At 40.5% G+C, this 27,915-nt stretch overlaps 1 protein-coding gene across 1 annotated transcript in view; it reads right to left on the minus strand.

Annotated features, from left to right (window-relative positions):
- Positions 1–1,018: 1,018 nt before the first annotated feature.
- LOC124552362 (uncharacterized protein KIAA1522-like) overlaps positions 1,019–27,915 on the minus strand; it is a 40,418-nt gene continuing 13,521 nt past the window's right edge. The window contains exon 2 of the mRNA XM_047126628.1: positions 1,019–2,964. Within this exon, the coding sequence (XP_046982584.1) occupies positions 1,019–2,964 (1,946 nt within the window). The remainder of the gene's footprint in view (positions 2,965–27,915) is intronic.

Genomic DNA, 27,915 nt, shown 5'->3' on the forward strand with positions numbered 1-27,915 from the left:
TTTCTCCATTTCCTCAAATGTGATCCTATCTCCATCAGCATTCCTATCCCATTGTACATAGAAATCTGAAACATTACTGATCGTATTTTCACCTACATTTAGCAACTCTTCAAAATATTCCCTCCATCTGCCCAAGGTATCAACCAGATTCACCAGCAGTCTTCCTGACCTGTCAAAAATACTTGTCATTTCCTTCTTACCTCCCTTTCGAAGACTGCTCATTACACTCCAGAATGGTTTTCCAGCAGCTTGACCCAAAGTCTCCAACCTGTTTCCAAAGTCTTCCCAAGATTTCTTCTTGGATGCTGCAATTATGTTTGCCTTTGTTTCTCCCTTCAACATAACTTTCTCTGCCTACTTGAGTTCTAGTACGTAGCCATGTTTGATATGCCTTCTTTTTCCTTTTGCAGGCTGCCTTGACTGTGTCATTCCACCAAGCTGTTTGCTTCATCCTACCTTTACACACTACTGTTCCAAGACATTCTTTAGCCACTTCTAGTACTGTGTCCCTGTACATTGTCCATTCCTTTTCCAATGACTGTAATTGACTACCTTCAACTAACTGGTACCTTTCTGAGATCACTGTTTGTACTTGTGCCTGATTTCCTTATCCTGTAGTTTCTCCACTCTTATCCTCCTACATATGGACCTGGCCACCTGCACTTTCGGCCTCACAATACCAATTTCACGGCAGATTAAATAGTGATCAGTGTCATCAAAGAATCCCCTGAATGCATGTGTGTCCCTCACAGCCTTCCTGAATTCCTGATCTGTTATTATATAGTCAATGACAGTTCTGGTTCCCCTGCCTTCCAAGTATACCGGTGAATATTCTTATGTTTAAAAAAGGAGTTTGTGATTACTAAACCCATACTGGCACAGAAATCCAAGAGTTGTTTCCTGTTCCTGTTGGCCTCCATATCCTCTCCAAATTTACGTATAACCTTCTCATACCTTTCTGCTTGATTTCCAATCCTGGCATTAAAATCACCCATGAGCAGAACAATGTCCTTGTCCTTTACTCTAACAACATCACAGAGTGCGGAGGTCGGCGTTTTTCCCGGAGGTCGGCGTTTTTCCCGGAGGTCGGCGTTTTTCCCGGAGGTCGGCGTTTTTCCCGGAGGTCGGCGTTTTTCCCGGAGGTCGGCGTTTTTCCCGGAGGTCGGCGTTTTTCCCGGAGGTCGGCGTTTTTCCCGGAGGTCGGCGTTTTTCCCGGAGGTCGGCGTTTTTCCCGGAGGTCGGCGTTTTTCCCGGAGGTCGGCGTTTTTCCCGGAGGTCGGCGTTTTTCCCGGAGGTCGGCGTTTTTCCCGGAGGTCGGCGTTTTTCCCGGAGGTCGGCGTTTTTCCCGGAGGTCGGCGTTTTTCCCGGAGGTCGGCGTTTTTCCCGGAGGTCGGCGTTTTTCCCGGAGGTCGGCGTTTTTCCCGGAGGTCGGCGTTTTTCCCGGAGGTCGGCGTTTTTCCCGGAGGTCGGCGTTTTTCCCGGAGGTCGGCGTTTTTCCCGGAGGTCGGCGTTTTTCCCGGAGGTCGGCGTTTTTCCCGGAGGTCGGCGTTTTTCCCGGAGGTCGGCGTTTTTCCCGGAGGTCGGCGTTTTTCCCGGAGGTCGGCGTTTTTCCCGGAGGTCGGCGTTTTTCCCGGAGGTCGGCGTTTTTCCCGGAGGTCGGCGTTTTTCCCGGAGGTCGGCGTTTTTCCCGGAGGTCGGCGTTTTTCCCGGAGGTCGGCGTTTTTCCCGGAGGTCGGCGTTTTTCCCGGAGGTCGGCGTTTTTCCCGGAGGTCGGCGTTTTTCCCGGAGGTCGGCGTTTTTCCCGGAGGTCGGCGTTTTTCCCGGAGGTCGGCGTTTTTCCCGGAGGTCGGCGTTTTTCCCGGAGGTCGGCGTTTTTCCCGGAGGTCGGCGTTTTTCCCGGAGGTCGGCGTTTTTCCCGGAGGTCGGCGTTTTTCCCGGAGGTCGGCGTTTTTCCCGGAGGTCGGCGTTTTTCCCGGAGGTCGGCGTTTTTCCCGGAGGTCGGCGTTTTTCCCGGAGGTCGGCGTTTTTCCCGGAGGTCGGCGTTTTTCCCGGAGGTCGGCGTTTTTCCCGGAGGTCGGCGTTTTTCCCGGAGGTCGGCGTTTTTCCCGGAGGTCGGCGTTTTTCCCGGAGGTCGGCGTTTTTCCCGGAGGTCGGCGTTTTTCCCGGAGGTCGGCGTTTTTCCCGGAGGTCGGCGTTTTTCCCGGAGGTCGGCGTTTTTCCCGGAGGTCGGCGTTTTTCCCGGAGGTCGGCGTTTTTCCCGGAGGTCGGCGTTTTTCCCGGAGGTCGGCGTTTTTCCCGGAGGTCGGCGTTTTTCCCGGAGGTCGGCGTTTTTCCCGGAGGTCGGCGTTTTTCCCGGAGGTCGGCGTTTTTCCCGGAGGTCGGCGTTTTTCCCGGAGGTCGGCGTTTTTCCCGGAGGTCGGCGTTTTTCCCGGAGGTCGGCGTTTTTCCCGGAGGTCGGCGTTTTTCCCGGAGGTCGGCGTTTTTCCCGGAGGTCGGCGTTTTTCCCGGAGGTCGGCGTTTTTCCCGGAGGTCGGCGTTTTTCCCGGAGGTCGGCGTTTTTCCCGGAGGTCGGCGTTTTTCCCGGAGGTCGGCGTTTTTCCCGGAGGTCGGCGTTTTTCCCGGAGGTCGGCGTTTTTCCCGGAGGTCGGCGTTTTTCCCGGAGGTCGGCGTTTTTCCCGGAGGTCGGCGTTTTTCCCGGAGGTCGGCGTTTTTCCCGGAGGTCGGCGTTTTTCCCGGAGGTCGGCGTTTGTCCCGGAGGTCGGCGTTTGTCCCGGAGGTCGGCGTTTGTCCCGGAGGTCGGCGTTTGTCCCGGAGGTCGGCGTTTGTCCCGGAGGTCGGCGTTTGTCCCGGAGGTCGGCGTTTGTCCCGGAGGTCGGCGTTTGTCCCGGAGGTCGGCGTTTGTCCCGGAGGTCGGCGTTTGTCCCGGAGGTCGGCGTTTTTCCCGGAGGTCGGCGTTTTTCCCGGCTTACCCCCAAATGAGATATCGATTTATTTCGAGATATCGATTTATTTCGAGATATCGATATATTTCGAGATATCGATATATTTCGAGATATCGATATATTTCGAGATATCGATATATTTCGAGATATCGATTTATTTCGAGATATCGATTTATTTCGAGATATCGATATATTTCGAGATATCGATATATTTCGAGATATCGATTTATTTCGAGATATCGATTTATTTCGAGATATCGATATATTTCGAGATATCGATTTATTTCGAGATATCGATTTATTTCGAGATATCGATATATTTCGAGATATCGATTTATTTCGAGATATCGATTTATTTCGAGATATCGATTTATTTCGAGATATCGATTTATTTCGAGATATCGATTTATTTCGAGATATCGATTTATTTCGAGATATCGATTTATTTCGAGATATCGATTTATTTCGAGATATCGATTTATTTCGAGATATCGATTTATTTCGAGATATCGATTTATTTCGAGATATCGATTTATTTCGAGATATCGATTTATTTCGAGATATCGATTTATTTCGAGATATCGATTTATTTCGAGATATCGATTTATTTCGAGATATCGATTTATTTCGAGATATCGATTTATTTCGAGATATCGATTTATTTCGAGATATCGATTTATTTCGAGATATCGATTTATTTCGAGATATCGATTTATTTCGAGATATCGATTTATTTCGAGATATCGATTTATTTCGAGATATCGATATATTTCGAGATATCGATATATTTCGAGATATCGATATATTTCGAGATATCGATATATTTCGAGATATCGATATATTTCGAGATATCGATATATTTCGAGATATCGATATATTTCGAGATATCGATATATTTCGAGATATCGATATATTTCGAGATATCGATATATTTCGAGATATCGATATATTTCGAGATATCGATATATTTCGAGATATCGATATATTTCGAGATATCGATATATTTCGAGATATCGATATATTTCGAGATATCGATATATTTCGAGATATCGATATATTTCGAGATATCGATATATTTCGAGATATCGATATATTTCGAGATATCGATATATTTCGAGATATCGATATATTTCGAGATATCGATATATTTCGAGATATCGATATATTTCGAGATATCGATATATTTCGAGATATCGATATATTTCGAGATATCGATTTATTTCGAGATATCGATTTATTTCGAGATATCGATATATTTCGAGATATCGATATATTTCGAGATATCGATATATTTCGAGATATCGATATATTTCGAGATATCGATTTATTTCGAGATATCGATTTATTTCGAGATATCGATTTATTTCGAGATATCGATTTATTTCGAGATATCGATTTATTTCGAGATATCGATTTATTTCGAGATATCGATTTATTTCGAGATATCGATTTATTTCGAGATATCGATTTATTTCGAGATATCGATTTATTTCGAGATATCGATTTATTTCGAGATATCGATTTATTTCGAGATATCGATTTATTTCGAGATATCGATTTATTTCGAGATATCGATTTATTTCGAGATATCGATTTATTTCGAGATATCGATTTATTTCGAGATATCGATTTATTTCGAGATATCGATATATTTCGAGATATCGATTTATTTCGAGATATCGATTTATTTCGAGATATCGATATATTTCGAGATATCGATATATTTCGAGATATCGATATATTTCGAGATATCGATATATTTCGAGATATCGATATATTTCGAGATATCGATATATTTCGAGATATCGATATATTTCGAGATATCGATATATTTCGAGATATCGATATATTTCGAGATATCGATATATTTCGAGATATCGATATATTTCGAGATATCGATATATTTCGAGATATCGATATATTTCGAGATATCGATATATTTCGAGATATCGATATATTTCGAGATATCGATTTATTTCGAGATATCGATATATTTCGAGATATCGATTTATTTCGAGATATCGATTTATTTCGAGATATCGATTTATTTCGAGATATCGATTTATTTCGAGATATCGATATATTTCGAGATATCGATTTATTTCGAGATATCGATTTATTTCGAGATATCGATTTATTTCGAGATATCGATATATTTCGAGATATCGATATATTTCGAGATATCGATATATTTCGAGATATCGATATATTTCGAGATATCGATATATTTCGAGATATCGATTTATTTCGAGATATCGATTTATTTCGAGATATCGATTTATTTCGAGATATCGATTTATTTCGAGATATCGATTTATTTCGAGATATCGATTTATTTCGAGATATCGATTTATTTCGAGATATCGATTTATTTCGAGATATCGATTTATTTCGAGATATCGATATATTTCGAGATATCGATATATTTCGAGATATCGATATATTTCGAGATATCGATTTATTTCGAGATATCGATTTATTTCGAGATATCGATTTATTTCGAGATATCGATTTATTTCGAGATATCGATTTATTTCGAGATATCGATTTATTTCGAGATATCGATTTATTTCGAGATATCGATATATTTCGAGATATCGATATATTTCGAGATATCGATATATTTCGAGATATCGATATATTTCGAGATATCGATATATTTCGAGATATCGATATATTTCGAGATATCGATATATTTCGAGATATCGATATATTTCGAGATATCGATATATTTCGAGATATCGATATATTTCGAGATATCGATATATTTCGAGATATCGATTTATTTCGAGATATCGATTTATTTCGAGATATCGATTTATTTCGAGATATCGATTTATTTCGAGATATCGATTTATTTCGAGATATCGATTTATTTCGAGATATCGATTTATTTCGAGATATCGATTTATTTCGAGATATCGATTTATTTCGAGATATCGATTTATTTCGAGATATCGATTTATTTCGAGATATCGATTTATTTCGAGATATCGATTTATTTCGAGATATCGATTTATTTCGAGATATCGATTTATTTCGAGATATCGATTTATTTCGAGATATCGATTTATTTCGAGATATCGATTTATTTCGAGATATCGATTTATTTCGAGATATCGATTTATTTCGAGATATCGATTTATTTCGAGATATCGATTTATTTCGAGATATCGATTTATTTCGAGATATCGATTTATTTCGAGATATCGATTTATTTCGAGATATCGATTTATTTCGAGATATCGATTTATTTCGAGATATCGATTTATTTCGAGATATCGATTTATTTCGAGATATCGATTTATTTCGAGATATCGATTTATTTCGAGATATCGATTTATTTCGAGATATCGATTTATTTCGAGATATCGATTTATTTCGAGATATCGATTTATTTCGAGATATCGATTTATTTCGAGATATCGATTTATTTCGAGATATCGATTTATTTCGAGATATCGATTTATTTCGAGATATCGATTTATTTCGAGATATCGATTTATTTCGAGATATCGATATATTTCGAGATATCGATATATTTCGAGATATCGATATATTTCGAGATATCGATATATTTCGAGATATCGATATATTTCGAGATATCGATATATTTCGAGATATCGATATATTTCGAGATATCGATTTATTTCGAGATATCGATTTATTTCGAGATATCGATTTATTTCGAGATATCGATTTATTTCGAGATATCGATTTATTTCGAGATATCGATTTATTTCGAGATATCGATTTATTTCGAGATATCGATTTATTTCGAGATATCGATATATTTCGAGATATCGATATATTTCGAGATATCGATTTATTTCGAGATATCGATTTATTTCGAGATATCGATTTATTTCGAGATATCGATTTATTTCGAGATATCGATTTGTTTCGAGATATCGATATATTATCATAAACAATCTCGGCACAGGCACCGCATTGCGTGAGGGAGTGAGTGGGCTAACGACACACTGGCGGCACTATATTGTAGGAGTCTTTGATGTGAACAACGAATGCCAAGTGAATTTGGCGACATAATGCCGGGCTACTCCCGGAAGTAAATGTGGTATCACAGTGTTGACAAATACTTGCTACGACGCTGCCAATTCTCAGCTCTCTTACGAGGCACCTTTATAGCGAAATGCTTGTCATGGTTGTCCGATACGGTTCTTCAGAGAGGAGACGTGCGCGCGCGTTTGGTTACTATGCGGCGTTCTCCCCTGATAGTTTCTGACGTCGCCTTGTGGGCTATGTATACATTTGAGGCATTCATTTATCATTAATCCAGAATGAGGCAAGTGTCAGCTTCCGACGTGGAAGAAGGCTGTTGACGCTGACATAATATCATTACAATGTAGGGGAAGCAAAACGGATGATTCAGTGTTTATCATTCAGCATAAAGCATGTGAGAATTTTCCGTAACGTTCATACAAACGCAGTAAAAATACATCGAAAGCTTATTTGAATTGTGTATAATGTAAGATATCAAACTTTGCGCCTCGATGTGAAATGTGTCCACGTGCAATCTTTTGCAACATTTGCAGGGATGGAAGCAAAAAGAGACGCAGTCAACAAATATTAGATTCCACATGGCATTCATTTCATTTAAGATTTAAGGAGTAGTAGAGTGGGATATTACTTTCGTTAACACGAAAGATATGCCGCACATATGGATAACGAGGAAGTCTGAGTCTTCATACGTGTCCCCCTTGAAAGCTGTAGGCTCTATTACATACTAAGTAGCCTGATCATTGTTTCGTGATGTTACCCTCTTGCTGGCCCTTAAGCGATGAACAGATTCCAAATCCATGTCTCTGCATGAAACTAGTTGTTTGAACCCTTCCTGCCTCCTTTTTTTCCCTTTTCCTTGGAGTTCCTGAAGTAGACTGCTGTACTTCTCCCCATTGAGGGTTAGGTCTCAAAAATAAACCGTTTTTTATCCATTGGCATTATTTATTCAGACAGAATCAGCACAAGACTATCAAACAAAGCCTTCCATTTACAGTTGCAACACTCTGACCAGCAGCTGACCCAAGGGTAATTCACGGTTGTGATCCGAAATTAGCAGCTCTCTGATACTGTGGCATAGTCCGTAATACATTTTCGATTCTGCAGCACCAGTTTATCTGGTAACACTGATAAATCATCAGGAGTAGATGCAGAATTGTGCCAGCGTATCTGCCCTGCCATTGACCAAATATCTCACTTCTCCTGAAGCGTTGACCACGAAGTGCCGAAGTAAATGATTGTATTCTGCATGACGCAACATTCAGTATTACCTTCTTTCACAGCCACTCTTCATGTGCATCAATACCAAACAGGGATATGAAAACTCTTACGAATGAAAGAATGTCAATAATAATCGTAACAAGAACAAGCAAATAATGAATGAAATTTATTGCAATGCAGAACAAGAATGTCTGTGAAAAAAGAAATCTATAAAAATAGGTTGATCGTTGAGTTGGCACAATGCAAATATCTTCTTAGCATTTTCTTACTGAATTTAGTTCTGGATGTTTGCAGAGAAAAAGGAATATTCGGTGCTTCTCGCTAGTGTAATATAATGTGAACCGACTCGAGCAGGTCTCCAAGTAGCTACCAAGGCACTGCTGCATTCTGTTCCCTGACATTTCTCTAATGACAGTTAATTCAGATAGTTCAGATTATGAAATACAAAACGAATTGCAGGGTTCCTAGGATCGTAATATTAAATTTGCGATGTAGATGGCACTTGAACGTGGCGACTATCCAGATGACTCGTCAATATAAAAAGAAAATATTATGACAATTTAGCACCATTACTCAACATGAATTTTGAAGCTGGGTGACTGACCGCAGAGGTGCTATACGTCGTCAAGAATATACGAAGTACCAATCGCACTAACAATATGAAGATCGTCTTCGACAGCTCGCCACTATCACTGTTATCTCCACCCTACTGCAGACAGCCCTCGGTGGAGCTGCACTAAGTTGCCGATGTAATGGAAGGCCTTCAAACTGACAACAGACCACACATTGAGAAATACAAGCGAATTCTTTTGAAGCATAAGCTTATTTTAACTAAACTTCAAATGATTGGATAGCAACATATTCCTATTCAAAAAAAGTAAAATCTAACACACTGTTGACGTCAAGCGGAAATTATCTACGTCCTGTCTTGTCTCCTACTCATCTATATTATCACGTGTACATCAAAATAATTAGATATAATGGATACTAATGTAATGCATTGATACCAGATGGTGGGTTCAATACAATATTGATGCGAAAATAAAACAGAATTCACAAAAGTGCAGTTTTCGTACATTTTCAACTCCAGATCTACTACAGATAATGCATACTAACAAACTTGGTCATAGTCCCTGTAATTTTTGCCCGCTTATTTCAGACCGAGTTGAACAAAGTACAAATTCGTGACTGCTATAGATGCTTCTAATCTGTTCAGTAATGTTGTCAGTAATTTTGGTGTGGCAAGATTAGTGAGGTCTATGATCATGGCAACTCCTGTCAGTTTGCTAGGACACACATGTGACAGGTAGCACCTGATTTGAAACTTACCGAAAGGAATCTGGAACTGCTTTCGGAGGCAATTGCCGTTTTATAAAGTCACTACTTTTACAACTATGATGCCAAGGAATTCCTGCATAAACACTCTCATTGCCATAACTGCGGCTGCAGTAAGTAGACCTAGGGTAGATTCTGCATGAAATGACCTTGTACTCACAAAATATTTCTAACTCAGTAAGATATCTTCAGAATATTTCTTATAGATGACAAGAAAATGTCAGGTGAATTTAGCAGGATAAATCAGTCCCACAGCTGCAAATCATTGTTATGCCAACAGGGTTGCCAAAGATGCCTACAACGTTGCAGTCTGGACCACGCTGACAGCAAGAACAACTTGTTTTCGTTGCCTGAATATTCCATGATAGCCGGCCGGTGTGGCAGAACGGTTCTAGGTGCTACAATCTGGAACCGCGCGACCGCTACGGTAGCAGGTTCGAATCCTGCCTCGGGCATGGATGTGTGTGATGTCCTTAGGTTAGTTAGGTTTAAGTAGTTCTAAGTTCTGGGGGACTGATGACCTCAGCAGTTAAGTCCCATAGTGCTCAGAGCCATTTGATCCAGACATCCAGTCTATCGCGAGAGATTGGGTCAAATGGCTCTGAGCACTATGCGACTTAACTTCTGAGGTCATCAGTCCCCTAGATCTTAGAACTAATTAAACCTAAGGACATCACACACATCCATGCCCGAGACAGGATTCGAACCTGCGACCGTAGCGGTCGCTCGGCTCCAGACTGTAGCGCCTAGAACCGCACGGCCACTCCGGCCGTCCGCGAGAGATTCTGCTCTCCAAATTTTAGATATATGGTGTGGCCATGTGCCTACAATTTAGTAATAATCCTCTGATTACTACTCTCATTTATGTTATTCGGATGACATGGGTTCGGATAACATGGGTTATCTATACGTCTACTGAAAGCAAGCGACATTATACAGGGTGTTACAAAAAGGTACGGCCAAACTTTCAGGAAACATTCCTCACATACAAATAAAGAAAAGATGTTATGTGAACATGTGTCCGGGAACGCTTAATTTCCATGTTACAGCTCATTTTAGTTTCGTCAGTATGTACTGTACTTCCTCGATTCACCGTCATGATTTCATACCTGTGCTGCTAGAACGTGTGCTTTTACAAGTACGACACATGTGGTTCATGGGGGCATTTGAAAGCACTTGTCTTCGCAACTCCGGTACCAAATGTAGACTCTCTTCGTACTCGTATTGTGGACGGCTGTGATACAATACGCCATTCTCCAGGGCTGCATCAGCGCATCCATGCGACGGAGGGTGGATGCATGTATCCTCGCTAACGGAGGACATTTTGAACACTTCCTGTAACAAAGTGTTTGAAGTCACGCTGGTACGTTCTGTTGCTGTTAGTTTCCATTCCATGATTAATGTGATTTGAAGAGAAGTAATTAAATGAGCTCTAACATGGAAAGCAAGCATTTCCGGACACATGTCCACATAACATATTTTCTTTCTTTGAGTGTGAGGAATGTTTCCTGAAAGTTTGGCCGTACCTTTTTGTAACACCCTGTATAATAGCAGGAAGCCTGCCATATACTTTCAGATAAGGTTTCCTGAACGTCAGACATATATGATATTAGCATCCTTACCCCGTCAAAAAGGATTTCTTGTTGTTGCATTTTACATATATTTTACTACTGAAGGCATCAGGTTTCTTGCTTCCCACATAGCAAACAATGGGTACCACTCTCACTGTCGCATGTCATAACCTAATTCCTTCAGCATCTTCTGGTTAAACTTCGACTACAGTTCGTTATCCTTAAACATATGCCTATACTTCAAAAACTACAAGTATCATCTCTACGTAATGTTCACTGCGGGGTTACTCAAGAAGCTTTTCGAATAGAAGCGAAAATCGTTTAGCGGATGAGAATTTTTTTTTTCGTGGTACTCCTCAGAACGAAAGATACCAAATAACAGTAAGAGCAGCAGGCTCATCATATCGAGCGTGGGCACGGTCAATGCAGCGCCCTGAATTTAGCCATCTGCCTCCAAATTTACTTCCTGATTGCCCAAAGGCGCTGTCACTACAAAAATATCAGCATATTTACACGGGAATTATTATCCACATGTAATTGCTAGAATATCTTGCTACATCAGGTATCTGTTATCAGACGCTCGATCTGAGCTGTTGATTTTTATTGAACCGACCTGCTGTCTTTAGGAAATTGATCAGAGCAAATGGATTAGTTTATTATTGTGGTATAAAGTATGAAAACCCGCTTTTCCCACTTATCTTATCCTCAATACTCTACGATTGGGTTGAGAGCAAGGTAAATAGTATGCAGTGTGGATAAAATGGGAATGAATATTGAAACGAAATTATTAGAATCATGGGAAGGTAATGATGTATCGATATGCATGGGCATGAGAGTTTTCTGATGTAAAGGTCTGTCTCTGATATTGGAGAGAAGGGGGCTAGGGTTGTCTGTATTCTTACGTTAAGCTCATTGAGTAGAAAAGCGCGGGCAGATTTCATTGTGTGCTGGGGAGAAGATAACCGGGACTTTCAAATGCTTGAAATTCTGGAGCCTTGATTGGCCAGGGTGCACACCACCCTTGCCGTAGGCAGGGAGAGAGCGGTAGCGTGGCAAGAGAAAGCCACTTGCCTGGGGACGATTGAAGCAGCCGGATGGACTGAGTAAGTGGCGGAGCAAAATGCTATCCGCAAAGGGAAAGGAAATGAGCTATTTAAGGCTTCAGTGTTCCACCTTTCGTGGAAACTTTCTCTTTCAGGGTAGATTTAATTTAATATAATATTTTGGAGGGAACCAAATTGTTTATAGGAAGGTAAAAGATAGGAGAATGTGAGAATACTATGTCGCGACAGCGAAGAGTAACTTGAAAGTTAACGGAATTTGATATCTCGTTTGAGTAATTCGGTGAACATTAAAGTTTTAGAATTTAGTTGTAAAGCAGGTGCAGGTACGACACAAATAGGATACATGTGACGAACTATTATAGCCTAAAGACCTGGCACTCACCATATGGAGCTGATGGAGAGTGGAAAACTGAGTGCTAGGAACCATTAGTTTATGAGTAGGAATGTGTTGATTTACCATAATTCTTTTTAGTAATGGTCAATTTAAATTCATGATTTTGGTTAGTTTGTTTCAAAATCTGATCTGGAAGTGTAGGAAAATATTATGTCGTGGCTTTAACTAATCGAGCTGCTAACAGAAATTCATGGTAGAAAGCAATGTTCTTAATTTTGATCTGAAAGAATTAGTTTTCAAGGAAGCTTGCGTGTGTTTCAGTTTGTAATTTGGCGAGTTTCTGAAATTCATGGATAAAGACAATGAATATGAAAGAATAAGAAGTCACCTTTTGTGAAATGAGTCAGTACAAATTTAAGTCTGAAGCTGATTTTTAGAACAACGGAATTTGAAAGGTACGTGGGATTCAATGAGATCGCTTTCCTGAATTAAATAAAGGGGAAACAGCATAATAGTAATTCGTGTTTCCATGCTATGCACGCTAGACACGAACTGTAAGTATTGTGAAAAATTCTGTGTGTGTATTTATCTATCTTTTGGAGGGGAGATTTTGGATGGTATATTATTTAATGGTGCAGATATATAATTAGGAATTCAGTCTAGGTAACTAGTGGAGGTTTTTTTTCAGTTGCAATAATTTTTGGGGAACGTAAATTTCGGAATCTCCACCGCGTGAACTTTCCAGCCACGCGGGACTTAGTTAACATCGTGGCACACCGATAAATGAGGTGTTTTTGGGATCACAGTGATTGAAGAAGTTACAGAATTTTTCTAGTACTGGTCCGCGTGGAGATACGATCGCTTTGCCTAATGGTAATAAGAGTGATAGTTTGTTGCTGTGACGTTATGAATCATTGTGGGCTATCCTTCATTCCTTCTCGTGGGTGAGAAAAATCTTATCTTCGTAACAGACCATAGGAAGTACAAATATCTTTATATGTGCTGTTACAAGATCCGATTTAGTAAATTTGATCCTGTGTGTAACTGGTATTAAGTTTTGAGAGATGAAAGTAAGACAGAATGAAAAGAAATAAGAACGGAGGAGGAGTTACTATGCAGGCCCAGTTAAGATTCCGGTATTTTCTTTAAACATAGTCAGGTTATTAACAGTGTACCAAATTTGGGGTTAATACTACAAAATCTAACATTTATCCGCTGCGCATGCGTTTGTCTATTTCTTTGAGTAAAGAATTTAATTAGTAATGTGTAAGAATCACGCAGTGACACATTTAATGAGAATACACATGGATCATTTAGCTTTAGCAGGTTTCCGGAATACATTAGGACCTCGCAACTGGTTTGGCCTTCAGTTTTCTTTCAGTACTCTACCCACCCTCCCTCGTTTTCTATAATTGTTCGAAGGCGTCGGGGGAACCGAGCGAGGTGGCGCAGTGGTTACCACACTGGACTCGCATTCGGGAGGACGACGGTTCAATCCCGTCTCCAGCCATCCTGATTTAGGTTTTCCGTGATTTCCCTAAATCGCTTCAGGCAAATGCCGGGATGGTTCCTTTGAAAGGGCACGGCCGATTTCCTTCCCAATCCTTCCCTATCCCGAGCATGAGCTCCGTCTCTAATGACCTCGTTGTCGACGGGACGTTAAACTCTAACCACCACCACCACCGCGTCGGGGAAGTGATAAGGCTAAATTCGTCGAGAGATTATGATCGTTTATCTCCCACCAAGTATACTCTATATTTTCCCACAAAGTTTCTGAATTCCTTGACCCAGGTGGTAACGACCTCGTAGCCTTCGCCCACATATTTTCAGTGGGCTTGAGGTCTACAGATTTTGGCAGGAAATGAAGTAGTTCCATTCTCTGCTGACCTTGGAACCAGTTCTGGACGGATCTGTTATTATGAATCGGGTTATGGTGTTGCAAGAAATGATCATCCATTAACTAAGAAATTGAATGCTTCCGGCTAATATTATGAATGCTTAATTTCCATACTATGAAAAAATTCGACAACCACAATGGCTGTGTAGTCTCAGCTACAGGAGGATTCCACTTTCCAAAATACTCAGCTGATAGCTGTTGACAAAAACCTACATTGACAAGGGGGGAGGGTGCTGGGACGGAGATAAGTATATAGTTTAAGGCGCCAGTTATAACACGCAGTTAGACCTTTTTTTAGAATATACCGTCCTCCTATGCTTCGGTAATGATGTGTGGTGTAAGTTTTTCAATACAGTGCAGCAATCTGTTGAACTGTTGGACTCTGTTGCATGGTTGTAAAGCTAATCTTATTCGCACATTCAAAAAGATTGCTAGCCTTCACTATACGATTCTTTTTTCTATCTTTCCACTGACAGATATATAGAAGAAACAAATATGTTTTATTGCGAGGTATTCTCTACGGACTTTACACGTGCTCGTTCGCTCAATGTGTTGCATTTGCCGAAGGCGACCGTGGCCGCTGACGACGCCTGTTCACACCTCGTGTCAACGCGACCCCGCGCTCGGAGTAAGCGCATGCAGTTGATACAAACAGCTGATTTCAGGAATGTTAAGGAAATAAGACTTCCCTACATATTAGTGAGAACTAAATACCACTACGAGTAGGAGGTATCTTTATGTAATTATCTTATGCTTAACCTTAAAAGAAAAATCAGCCAAGGCAGTCAACGGTAAAAATACAGCATGCCTCCAAGAAACGTACGAATGTCGTACAATTTTAGTAAAAGGAAATATATATCGGTTTATTGGGGCAGGCCTGTTCGGGAACAAAATAAGAACAACCAAATCAATTAAGTTTGTATGTGCTGCTAGTTGAAAGAGGAGAAATGAACCGATAAAGAAATAATTCGTTCATTGATATAGGAATGGTTCGAAATGGAAGCTATAATTTTACTATTATAAAAAACTGGAGTGGTTTGAGTTGATTTGTTCCAATTTTTGAAGACATTAGAGCCCAATAACAAATACAAATGGAATAAGATAGGAATATACAGTCTGGAAATGAGTAAGCGTGGACGTCCTTTGTCTACATATCTGCTTCGAATATAGGGTATTAAAAACGAGTAATCCATATTTCGAGAGCTGATAGGATGAACAGAAACAATACAAACATATCCACTAAACAAGAGCAATGAGTCTGAAATCAATATCTTAAGAGCAATGAGCACTTCTTCACCTTTACTACTGTGAAACACATCTGTTGTTATACTTAAAACACTTCTCTTATACTGAAGAGGTGCGTGTAGCTTCTGCGATATGCAGTTTGTCTTGTTTTAGTCCATACTACAGGCTCGCAAAGTATGGAATACCACTTTCCTTAACACCATGTATATACAGGGTGAAAGTATTTAAACCGACAAACTCTGGGAGGTTGTAGGGGACATCAAAACAAATATTTTTCCCTAAAGTCATTTTTTCCTATGGGGATTATTTAAACCGGTGGAGGCCGTATTACGCTCTTCAGTTGTAGGCAACTGCTGTCCACCAGTGTAGTAGCGCATTGTCTCTGTTTACTTATGGCCCGATACACCTGGAGTGAGTACACTGATACGGTTGGTGCGTACTACGCAGCGCACCACAACGGACGAGCTGCACAGCGGGTTTGCCAACATTAGCCTAATCGCCATATCCCCGCATCATACGACCTTGGCTGCTGTGTACCAATGACTGCGTGAGACCGGATCATTTAGCAGATTACCTGGACAAGGACGCCGTCGCACGGTGAGAACGCTGCAATTTGAGGAAGCTGTCTTGCAGCATGAGGAGCGGCATCCTTCAATCAGCACGCGTGCAATTGCACGTAACGTGGGGACGAATCAGACGAATGTATCAACAGTCCTTCGAGAGCAATTGTTGCGTCCATTTCACTTACAGCGTGTCCACAATCTGGAACCAGTTGATTATCCATCCAGAGCACAGTTTTCGCAGTGGTACCTGGAACAGTGTGAAATGCATCCTACATTTCCATCCTCTGTGTTGTTTACTGATGAAGCAACCTTCGGGCGTGATGGAGTCATCAACATGCACAATTCACATGTTTGGAGTGAGGATAACCCACATGCCACAGTTACTAGCGCCCATAAAGTGCCGTTCTTCGTTAATGTGTGGGTCGGTGTTGTTGGGGACTGTTTAATTGGGCCGTATCTGCTACCTAGGCCATTAAACGGCAGGCGCTATTACAATTTTCTCGCCAGATCATTGTCAGAATTGCTGGAAGACGTCCCGCTCCCTACAAGACAACGCATGTGGTTCCAACGTGACGGGGCGCCGGCACATTTAAATCGTCCTGTGCGTCGATTCCTGGACCGACAGTTCCCAGAAACGTCGGTTGGGAGAGTTTGTCCTGTACCATGGACTGCTCGATTCTAAGATATGTCCCCTCTGGACTTGTTTGTGTGGGGAGAGATGCGCAACCTCTTTTACGAAACTCCTGTTGTATCAGAAGAGGATCTGGTTGCCCAGATTGTAGCAGCAGCAGGAACAATACAGGATGCTCCTGGAGTTTCTGCCCATGTCAGACAGAACATAAGACTGAGTAACCTTTTGTTTACGTGCCGATGGAGGCATTTTTTGAAAAGCTACTGTAATTGAAATTGGGTTGTGGTAATGTTGTCTCTTGGTATTAAAAAATGGAAAAGTGTTTGTTGGTTTAATTAATTTGCCGCCAGAGAAATCTTGCTCTATCTGTTTAAATACTACTGATAGGGAAAAATGACATTAGGGAAAAATATTTGTTTTGATGTCGCCTACAACCTCACAGAGTTTAATTAAACATAATTAATGTCTGGAGGAAATACATGCATAGAAACCCATCAAAACAGTGTTTAGAGGGCATTACATAAGTTTTTTTACTTCAGCAATTTGGTTTTGTTTTATTTTTAATTACCACATAATATCAAAATAATAATATTTTTGACCATCTATTGAGATGACTTTTTCTGTGTGAAAAAAATTCTTTCTTCTATTTATGTTCTCATTTCTACACAGTGTAGATGTTCCTTTTGTCAAGGTATTGTAGAACCTAAATCACTTCACATTTTCAGGTATTTAGTCTCTTTTTGCGGAAGAACTTTTGTAGGAGAAACATCCAGGTCCCCGTGCCATGAAAACAAACCTAAGAATGAAGTAAGAACTGAGGAGGTGCAAAAGCGTGAAATCTGTTACTGTAATGGAGAGTGTGTGGCAAAATAGGTAAAATTACGACATTAGCAGACAGGAGCACGCCTCCTACATCAAAACGTGCTTCTTCATAAATGCGGTTCAGTTGAGGCTCTGTGCAACTACTACCATTTGAAATGCATTGTGGAATGTGTCGATCTTGTGTTCAGTCGAGTGTGATTTGACCCCAACTTCTCTGAGGACTGCTATAATAAAGAAATCTTAGTACATTGAAGCATAAGTGTTCATTCTACCTCAGCCTATCACTGGAATGGGATTGGCAACAATATCTTGTAAGTATGGATGCAAGTTTATAGGTTGGGACCTTTGAAATAAGGCAGTGATGTAAAGTGTCACTAGAGTTACTTACTGAAATTTCTGTCTCGATTGCCTTTCTTGATGTTTCCTGAGGTGTCCCTACTAATCAGTTCCACCCAACTATACTGCAGTGGTCTTCATTGGACTTAGTCTTCTGGTGCGTGGGTGGCTGCGTGATACAAGAAAGTGTTAATCGTCTTCCTCTCTCGCAGAAACGCCATCTCTCAACATACAATCTCGTATACGAAGCGGAACACGTCAAGGAAAAAGTGGCACCGTGCAGCAGATGGTGATGCTTACTCACCATCTCACCCTGCAGATGTTCTCTCATCTGTACATATCGTAATATCTCCCACAATGGGATCCCGAGCTCAGTGAGTGTCCGTCATTGTCGCGGAAGTCTGGGAGTGGGATGTGCCATCCTAAAGGCTGATTTCACACTTCACCTCCCACATTTCTCTCTGTTTGCACTTTTGTTTAGGTGATTTGGGTTCCTTGTAAACCACTACTACTGATTTTACTTCAGGCATTTCCAATAATTTTTCATACAGAGTGCTGTCGTTTCTGAACTTCTGACCATTTTGCTCCAATTTTCTTTTATGATTTTTCTACAGAGATTTTTATCTCCTTTCAAAATGTATCTCTGTTCACAATTTAATGTTTTTCAGTCCTGATCTTCAGATCACTTCAGATTTCTTGGAGTCAGTGGCACTGGGTAGCTTTTCTCCGGTTGATACATTCAAAAATACTCAAATATATTGTTTTCATTCATCCAAACCAGACGGCCGTAAAATGTCATTTTGTGCTCTCTTAGTGTGACATTTGCACTTTTAGTTTTCTTTTACATATCTAAATTACCTGTGTTCCTGCATTCACTGTTGTTGTTGGCCCAAAAATTATTCTTAAGATTTTCCTCTCTTTCTATTCCATGTTTTCTGTATATCCTGTCACACAAGGAACACCTTCAGTGCGAGGTAACAAGTTCATTGTTTAGTAAGGCTCATTTGAACATGTTGTGTTAACAGTTATGGCAGTAAAAATATTGACTGCGAATGACTCGCCGTGTGCATCAGGAAGATGACAGAAAGTGAGTATGTGGGAAGCACAGAGATCAATCTTCTATGGGATGTATGTATTACACTTCACAAAATGGACATTGACATTCAGGAAATGTCCAAAATGAACCATTAACTTGCAACATGAACACTGAATGAAAATTAGCCCACCGCAGTGATCACTAAGGTTCGCACCACCGAGATTGAAGGCAAACTCTGAGAGTTACAAATTGTGCAGGACATTAAGCTTGGTGCCCACTCTGAAAGAATGCTTATAGAATTGTACTGATGTAATGGGATGATGAGAACTGATAGCATGTGACAGTCTGTCATGGAGCTCTTCATGAAACTGGCTGTCCTTAAAGGCATAGCTGCAGATAGTCAGATAATGTTTTATTGGCATGGAAAAAACAAACATAGATAAAGTGAACTTGTCCAGTGGTTCCAGGTGGTATGAATTGCAAAACCGCACAGTTTTCAGTAGGGATAGTTTTCTCTAAAGGAGCAAGATTTTTATACGCAGAAGAAAGAAGCAAAAGCAAGTTATTTTGACCGGCTATTGGCGGAAATAGGTGTTCGTACCATAGTTGAAGTTCTCCTTTGCCCATTTTTCCACTCTTGCTTGCTGTGCCATAAATATTCCCTACTGCCCCTTGCAAGATCACGTACTCAAGAAAGAATCTTAGGGGACAGAGCACCTCCAATTTCTCACAGCACAATAAATAGCTTTCCAGCCAATGTACCATCCAGATTAATAGTCAGCATAACTGGATACAACTGTGTTAAGGCATTGATGTTAATTGATCTAAAGACAGCTCTCTTGGTACCTCTAATTTCCACAGTTCCTTTCATATGCATTTCCTCTTGAGATCTTGATTGGTCAGAGTTGAAAACAAATTCCTTACTGAATGACGAGATAAGTTTGTTTATCTTGTCTTCAAATTTTTAGGCTGATTCAGCAGTTTGCTGTGCATCGTCAAGTTGATGCCTTGTTTGGAATTTCTTTTTCTTAAGTTTCCCAATTGTGTAGCACTATTTGAAGTTGGACGGCCATCCTTTGCTTCAGTCAGTCACTGTAATCTGTGTCGTGCACAATTTGATGTGCATGATGTAAGAGGTCATGACCATGCACATGCTGTAAACTGCCTTGAAATGTGCAAACATCAGTTTTTGTAACAAGTACACCTTGCCCTTCCTGAATCTCGTTTTTCTTTTGCAGTACGTAGTCATATTACTGCGGACTTACTCAAAATCTGTTCATAATTGTATTTTTCTACTATGTTGCAGATGATCTTCCCTGTATGTCATTATTTAAGTACCTGCACGTTGGACAAAAATTGCCCATTACTACGATTTACTGGAGAAAGGGATTTGTGGCTCCCTGACAGACATGGATGAAGGACTACATGGCCTGATGCCCATTTCATTATGACTTTCACTTGGTACGCATGTATCATCATTGCACTCATCATGTACATTGTCTGCACAGTTGAATGTATACAATACCACACTTTCCATTGAATCATCATGCAGAAACACTAGTATTTCATCTCCCAGTTCTTTCTCACTCTGCGAAAGTGCAAGGGTTCCTTTCTGATAAAATTTCAACATCGGCAACTGTTGTTCTAGATACAAAGCAATTTTTGGTTTCTTTATCATGCTGTTGCTTTGCATTGTGTCAACACCTCTAGCACTGTTGTTAGTTACTTGTTGGCTAAACATTTCAACTGTGCTCATCATTGGATACCTCTAGTCCTGCTCTTTGTTGCCATTAGCAGCCACTATTGTTGCATGTTAGACAATTGTGGAGCATTGAATGCTGTAAACATCATTGACCATTTGCGACTTCGTACTCGAGGGCTAATCATGGTGTTTGGCAGTGTGTAAACATTCTGGTTACTTTGCTTGGGAGGAGAGATTTCCAACTTCCCTAAAAATTTGTTAGCCTCTCCATATGGCTGTTTTGTATTACCTCACCAAGGTATTTGAATTTATTGACACTTTCTGTGTAATTTATGTCTATAAAACTTCATGTGCACTATATAGTATAATTTGTTTCAGGTGGTCAACTATTTCTGCCATCAGGTTTCTTCTAGCAGCTGTGAGGTTGTTCCCTTTCTGGGATACATGAACCTCATTCACAGCACACATCATATGCAACGATGAAGAATTGCTCAACTGTGCTACACCTCAGGTACGGTACACGGGTAACAAGTGGCTGCTGGACACCCGCCAGATCCGCTGTAGTTGAGTAGGTCCTTCAGTTCATAACTCTTATAAGCGGCTTCCTGTTTGTTGCCAGTGTATGAAACCAATAAAATAAATAGGTAGAGGGTGGAAAATACCTTAAATTTATCAAAAGGGACAACTGCTTATTACCATAAAATTCTTAATTTAGTGATAATTGATATTGGATGTTAAGAGGGATGACACAACTGCATAATTTTTTAAAATATTTTTTGTAAAATTCTCAGGTGTAGCCAGCACCACATTACAGTTAGTTTCAGTCAATGATCAACTTCAGATGTGATAATTCTTTGTGGTAATTAGTGAAACAAGACTCAGTCCTTGGTACAGCAAGACTTTTATCCACATCCCTCAACACTCTAAATTTCTCGGAGATTCCCCCCCCCCCCCGACAACAGTGGGCTGGATATACAGATTCTAGATTCGAGAAAAAGGTATACTACTGTACCAGCTGCCGTAACTCACTCCAAATAAAGGAGGATGCATCTTCTTTACTGTCAACCCTGAACTTAAATATTTTCTTTTGGGATTATTTCTAGAATGTGATGATTGGAATGGAAAACTTCTTACATGATCCTCCACTTGAGCTGAGAGAGACTGTGGCTTATTACTAGATCTTGAATTTTCAGAGAGACCTCCCTGATCCACAAGCAGGGAAGCACTGTGAATCTTGTGCTGCAGTAGTCTATCCTTCCATTTTTTATGCCATGAAGACCAGAGAATACTTGTTTACAAACTACTGCTTCCCTCCCCCTGCTGGTCTTGGGGTTAGAATAGGCCTGAGGCATTCCTGCCTGTCATAAGAGGCGACTAAAAGGAGTGTCATGCTTTTCGCCCCTATGAGTTCAGTTCCCATTCTATGGTTTGACCTGCTACAGAAGTGCGGGTCATATGGGGAAGGATGTCTTAAGTGGTGAACGAGTGCCCTGTGATTAAATCTCCTGATTTTCTTATCATGGCTTTGCATCCCCACCTGCGATTCAACTATTTGGGCAAGGACACTTTCCAGGGTATGTCACCTTCTTCCATTTTCTCCTGTCCTCTTCCGCCCCCATTACAATTGTGGCGTCCTGGCATGGGTCCCAGATACCAATATAGAGTTGGTCGAGCCTACGTGGCGCAATCGGGACGTTGACGACAATTATGGGTTTGTGGTTCCCTTTAACTAGCCTTTATTACGGAGGTGAGAGGGAGTAGAATCTCCTGGACTGTCTAAGGGCGTGTAGGGGGTGTAAATACATTAGACAATACTTTCAATTGGTAGCAGGTACAAGGGGGGAATTGGCAGCACTGAACTGTCAATCAGTAAGGCAAGATTTCTCCTTTAACACAATTTATTGAACTAATATCCCAAAGGACATGTGTGGTGTCAGACCCTTCCCCTTACTCTGTACACTTCTATAGATTCAGCCAGAATCTCCACTTCTCACTCTGTCCGAAACGACTACTCAAGAGAACTACCACCATTGAATTCACTCTTTGTTTAAATAATGGACCCTTGTCCTATCTCACAGGAGACAAGCACCAGCCAGTGGCTTGTTCCTTCTATTGCTGAAACTAACTGTAGGGGCTACTTGAAACAGAGACAAACTGTCCCTGTTCAAAACTATTCCAATGCAAAACTTCTACTTAACTGACAGTTGTAGTTGCTTCCAGCAGAGCATCACCGTCTTCTCGTAGTTGCAGTTCCTATAGACTCATCAGTAGTGACTGCTACCTTCTCAATGCTGCCAGGCCTCGTCTGCTTTTGCCCTCTTCAACTTCTGCGACGACTCTGCTTCTTGCTGCTCGTAAATGCCCTTAAATACCCATTTTGATGGTCTGCCCTGGTCGGACGCAGCCCTCTAATTCGCTTTCTCTAACTTATTTTTCGGTCTCCCCAGACATCTCGTCGCTGCGGACCTATATTGGTTTCGATGTGTCCGGCAGAGTCCCAGGGCGGAAAGTCTCTTCTCGCCCTCAAAGATCCAGGAGACGCACTATTCGTATCCTCGATGTGTTTACTAGCTCAGGCTATTTGTACTGTGTGACACGTTCCCTTCTGTGTCTGCGGAACTCCGGGTTTCACTGCGCGGAGTCCGCGTAAGAAATACTGGCTGAACCTTTACATTATGCGTTGCTAAGAATAGCTATGTCATTTTGTTAATTAAATCCTCTGGGGACCTGACGCCTCCCCCAAAAGTACATTAATGCGCACTACTCAAAGTGCCATTAATACATGAAGTTATTACTTTTTTTGAAAGAGAAACAACTTTTACATCACAGTATTACAAAAATTGTCCTTATATTACCCTGAAAGAAAATGACTACTAGCTATGTTCTATCATCTATTCTTTATAAATACTCTGTCGTCCGCATCTCATGGATGCCTTTCGTAAGTTACTATTTCTTTGTCTCTGTCTCCTGATCTTACAGGTAGTCTAGATGTTTCAGTTGCATTAACTACAGTTGTTCTTACACAAATCGAGCGACAACAGCTCCCTCCTCCCTTCTCATCAAACAACTTCTTGTATAAATATTTACAACAATTACACTTCAAACAACACTTAAATACAATCACTATGATAATTAAACTTATTCTGATATACGTAGTAATTGAATATTCCCCCCCCCCCCCCCCCCCTCTCTAATTCAATTTGTTCCTTGTCTATGAATTTACTAATTTCATCAATTTTTTATCTGCTACTCTTAAATCGTCTAGATTGGAAGTGACATGCTTCAAAGGTAACTCAAATCTTATTTCTGACTCGTTAATTTTCGTTTTCACTTCCTCAAAACAATCTAAATTAATATCTACGTTAGGTATAATATCTTTCGTAGTATAATTGCTTTGAATCACTTTGTCTGATTGGATATATATGTGTGTGTCCCATATCCTTTACAATTCTTTTTGAATTTTATTATTCCTCTCCCAAGAAGCTTTACGTCCTGTGATGGATGTGAACTGCATAAAATCGTTATGTCTTCCTCATTAGGTACTATATACAACCATTCATTAGTACTTAACAGAGTCCATAAACTTCGTTCCGAGGAAATCATTTTCTTAACACAATTAGTTGGGATCTGTGAATCTTGTAGTAACTTCACTTCACAGTCCTCTTGGTCATACATTGGTATTAGGCCAAACGTCTGTTTACATATTTTCCTATTCTTATCTATTTCCTTACATTCTAAATGCTCATAGGATACCTTAGCATATAACTTTTTAGAGCTATCTAACAGTAAACATTCTTTTTCTGGATGTATGTAAGTAAACTGTCCTGTGCCAGCCGTTACTTTGACTGGTAGTGATAACATCTTGTATAGATTAAATTCCTTATTTTCAATAATACTTCCTTGGTTACAAATACATAAAGATCCATAACTTTTAAAAGTATATACCCATATTCTTCTACTAGAGGGATGGGAAATCTTGCATCTCTTAAGTCGTCTTGAATTAATCTTAAATTCTGAACAATCTGCACTGGATTCACAATATGAGGTGCAAGGATACCCTTCTGTGCATGAACTATGGCACTTACTAATTGTTCGTATGCGCGCCTATCTCATTAAACAAGCCTTGCAACTGTAGGAGCTGCTCATTGATCGTCATGAATGCTGCCATCCGTCTCAAACCGTGATCAGTTGTTTTCAATGAATAGGTGATAAATTGTTCCAGCTTGGCCATTCCGTTCTGGAGCGATTGCTCATTCGAACTGATTGATTCTACTGTCCTATTTAGACCAGTCAGCATGGCTCTGACTACAGCCACTTGCTCTTTTGACATCTTCAATAACTGCTCGAATCTTGCTTCCATCCGATCGATATGCGTTTTATAATATGCAGCATCCGCCTTGTCCAAAGTGCCGAACAATATTTTACTGATTTCTCCTACAAAGTTAAAAATACCTCATTTCTGCCGCCTTCCGGGCCTAGTTAGTTGATGTATAAGTGATTTCGTTTCTCGTAACCTTTCTACACTCTGTTAGACTCCATTACATAATATGTTACACTCAGTTCTGCTAATGTTTAAACGCGCTAGCTTTTACCTACATTGTTGCACTGCCATTGTTCCCATCCTTGCAGCAGCATAGAATTTCTCATCCAATATTTTAAGGTTAACATATGTTACCAGTTTCCACGTTGTACTAGTAATTTCTAATTCTCCTTTATGGTGGTAGTACAGACCTGGAGACGTCTTTATTGGGTGAATTTCCACAACATTGCCCGCTTCTCCAAGCGCTTGAAAACAGTATGACCACCCCTCGCAGATGACACACCAAATCCAAAACATCACTGGTCTGGGCACCATGCTGGGTCTGTAAGTGAAATTTTATAGCCTAATAATATGGCTTCAGCCTGTTAGCATGTACTTTTAATTGTTGCTTTTTATGCGTTTTCAATACTACATTAGGCAAATCTACTTCCACTACTTCGTAGGGACCTCTAAATTGGAAATCTAGTTTCTTCGATCTCCCGCGTCTTACGGTCTTGTCATGTACCAGCACTCTGTCACCTATCTTAAAGTTTCGGGAATTCTCTGTCTTGTCATAGTAAGCCTTGTTAGTTAATTTTGCTTTTTTTATTTTCTCTCGTGCTATCCTATGTGCTTCCTGCATTCTTGTTTTGAACTGATCTACATAATCGTCATAATTGTACCCTATTGTGGCTGTCTCTTTCTGTAAGATTCCTGGTACATTCACAATTCTCCCAAACAGTAACTCGAATGGGGTATACCCGGTGCTGATATGAGGGGTAGTATTACTTATTCCAATTGCTGTGGTCCTCGTTTATAAAGTGCCTTAAAAATTCCACTAGCGTTTGATGCGTCCTTTCTAACACTCCATTCGTCTGGGGATGAAAAGCAGTGGTCTGGATCTTTTTCTCAATATTTTACATAATCTCTTAAACACTTGACTCAGAAAGTTTGATCCTTGGTCTGTTAACAATACTGATGGAATTCCATATCGTAATATAATTTCTTCACCGAATTTCTCAGCAATTTTATCTGCGTCTTGCCTCTCCACTGGAATAGCTACCGTGAACTTACTCAAATCATCCTGAAATGTTAAAATATATCTATTACCTCCTGTTGTTACGTCTAAAGGACCAACTGTGTCCATATAACACTTCTTAAACACAGTTTCTGCCATGTTTGTAACAACTAATGGCATCTTTATCTTACTCTGCGTAAACTTGTTTCGCTGACATTTATCACATGTTCTAATGTATTGCTCGACATCACCTTTCATTCCTTTCCATGAACCATATTTCTTTAAACGTTCTAGAGTTTGGTGAATACCTTGGTGTCCACCTAGTGGATTATCATGTACATTCTTCAAAATAAGGCTTTCTGTTCCTCACTTAGCTCTGCCGCCTCTTCCTCTAACTCGTTAGTCTCAGTTATCATTCTTATTAGCTCTTGGCTTTCCTTCGCCTGTGACTCTTCGTCACTTTGTCTCAGTCTGCTTAATGCATCTGCATTGGCGTTCAGTCGCCCTGGTTTATATATAACTTTGTATGAATACTCTTCTAGTTTTAGCCTCCATTTTAATAAATGCGATGATGGGTCTTTCACACTGAAAATCCAAGCTAGTGGCTTATGGTCTGTGACAATTGTATATTTTCTCCCATATACATATGGTCTGAATTGTTTTGTTACCCATACTAACGCTAAACACTCTAGCTCAGTTGCTGAGTAATTCCTCTCTGCTTTATTTAATGATCTTGAAGCATATTCTATTGGCAAATCGCTTCCAATCTTCCCCTGAGATAAAACTGCTCCAATCGCGTCGCCACTAGCATCTGTGGTAATAACGACCAGTTCTCAAAATCAGGATATTGTAATAATGGGGGATTAATTAACTTCTCTTTTAACTGTTCAGACGCATCTTGCTGCTGTCCTACTCTTTTTTGGTTTTCGGTACTGGGAAGTTCTTCACTTTCTCTACGTTCCTCATCCGGCTGTACCCCTCTGTCTGTGATTTTATGTCCAAGAAATACTACTACTTTAAGCAAAAATTCACACTTACCTGGCTGCAACTTTAGCCTGTGTTCCCTTAGTCGATCGAAAATTTCCCTCAATTTTTCATTGTGTTCCACCAATGAGCTTCCATAACAAATTATATCGTCTAAATATACCAAGCACTTGGTTCCTTGTAACCCCGTGAGTGCAACATTCATTAATCTCTGAAATGTACTGGGTGCCCGTTTTAATCCCATTGGCTTTCTCTTGTACTCGTAGTTCTGATAATTAGCACTGAAAGCTGTTTTCTCTCTGTCCTGAGGGTCCATTAGTATCTGAAGGTAGCCGCTTACTAAGTCTAACGTGGAAAAATACTTGACCTTTCCTAACTGGTCCAGTATTTCCAATATATTCAGTATTGGGAACGCTTCCCCTACTAAAATCTCATTCAGCTTTCTGTAATCCGTCACCAACCTGTACTTAATTTGCCCACTAGCATCAATCTTCTTTGGAACTGACAATACTGGTGCGTTCCAGGGACTCTGACTTTCCACAATAATATCATCAGCCAACATTTTCTCTGTGTGTTCCCTCAATATCTGTTTCTGTGCTTCTGGAATCAGATATGGTCGTACATCGATAACTTTGCCTTTATGCTCAGGCAGTGTAGGAAGGGTATGCTTTACTG

Source organism: Schistocerca americana, chromosome 10, assembly GCF_021461395.2.
Source record: "Schistocerca americana isolate TAMUIC-IGC-003095 chromosome 10, iqSchAmer2.1, whole genome shotgun sequence".
Taxonomy (NCBI): Eukaryota; Metazoa; Arthropoda; class Insecta; order Orthoptera; family Acrididae; genus Schistocerca; species Schistocerca americana.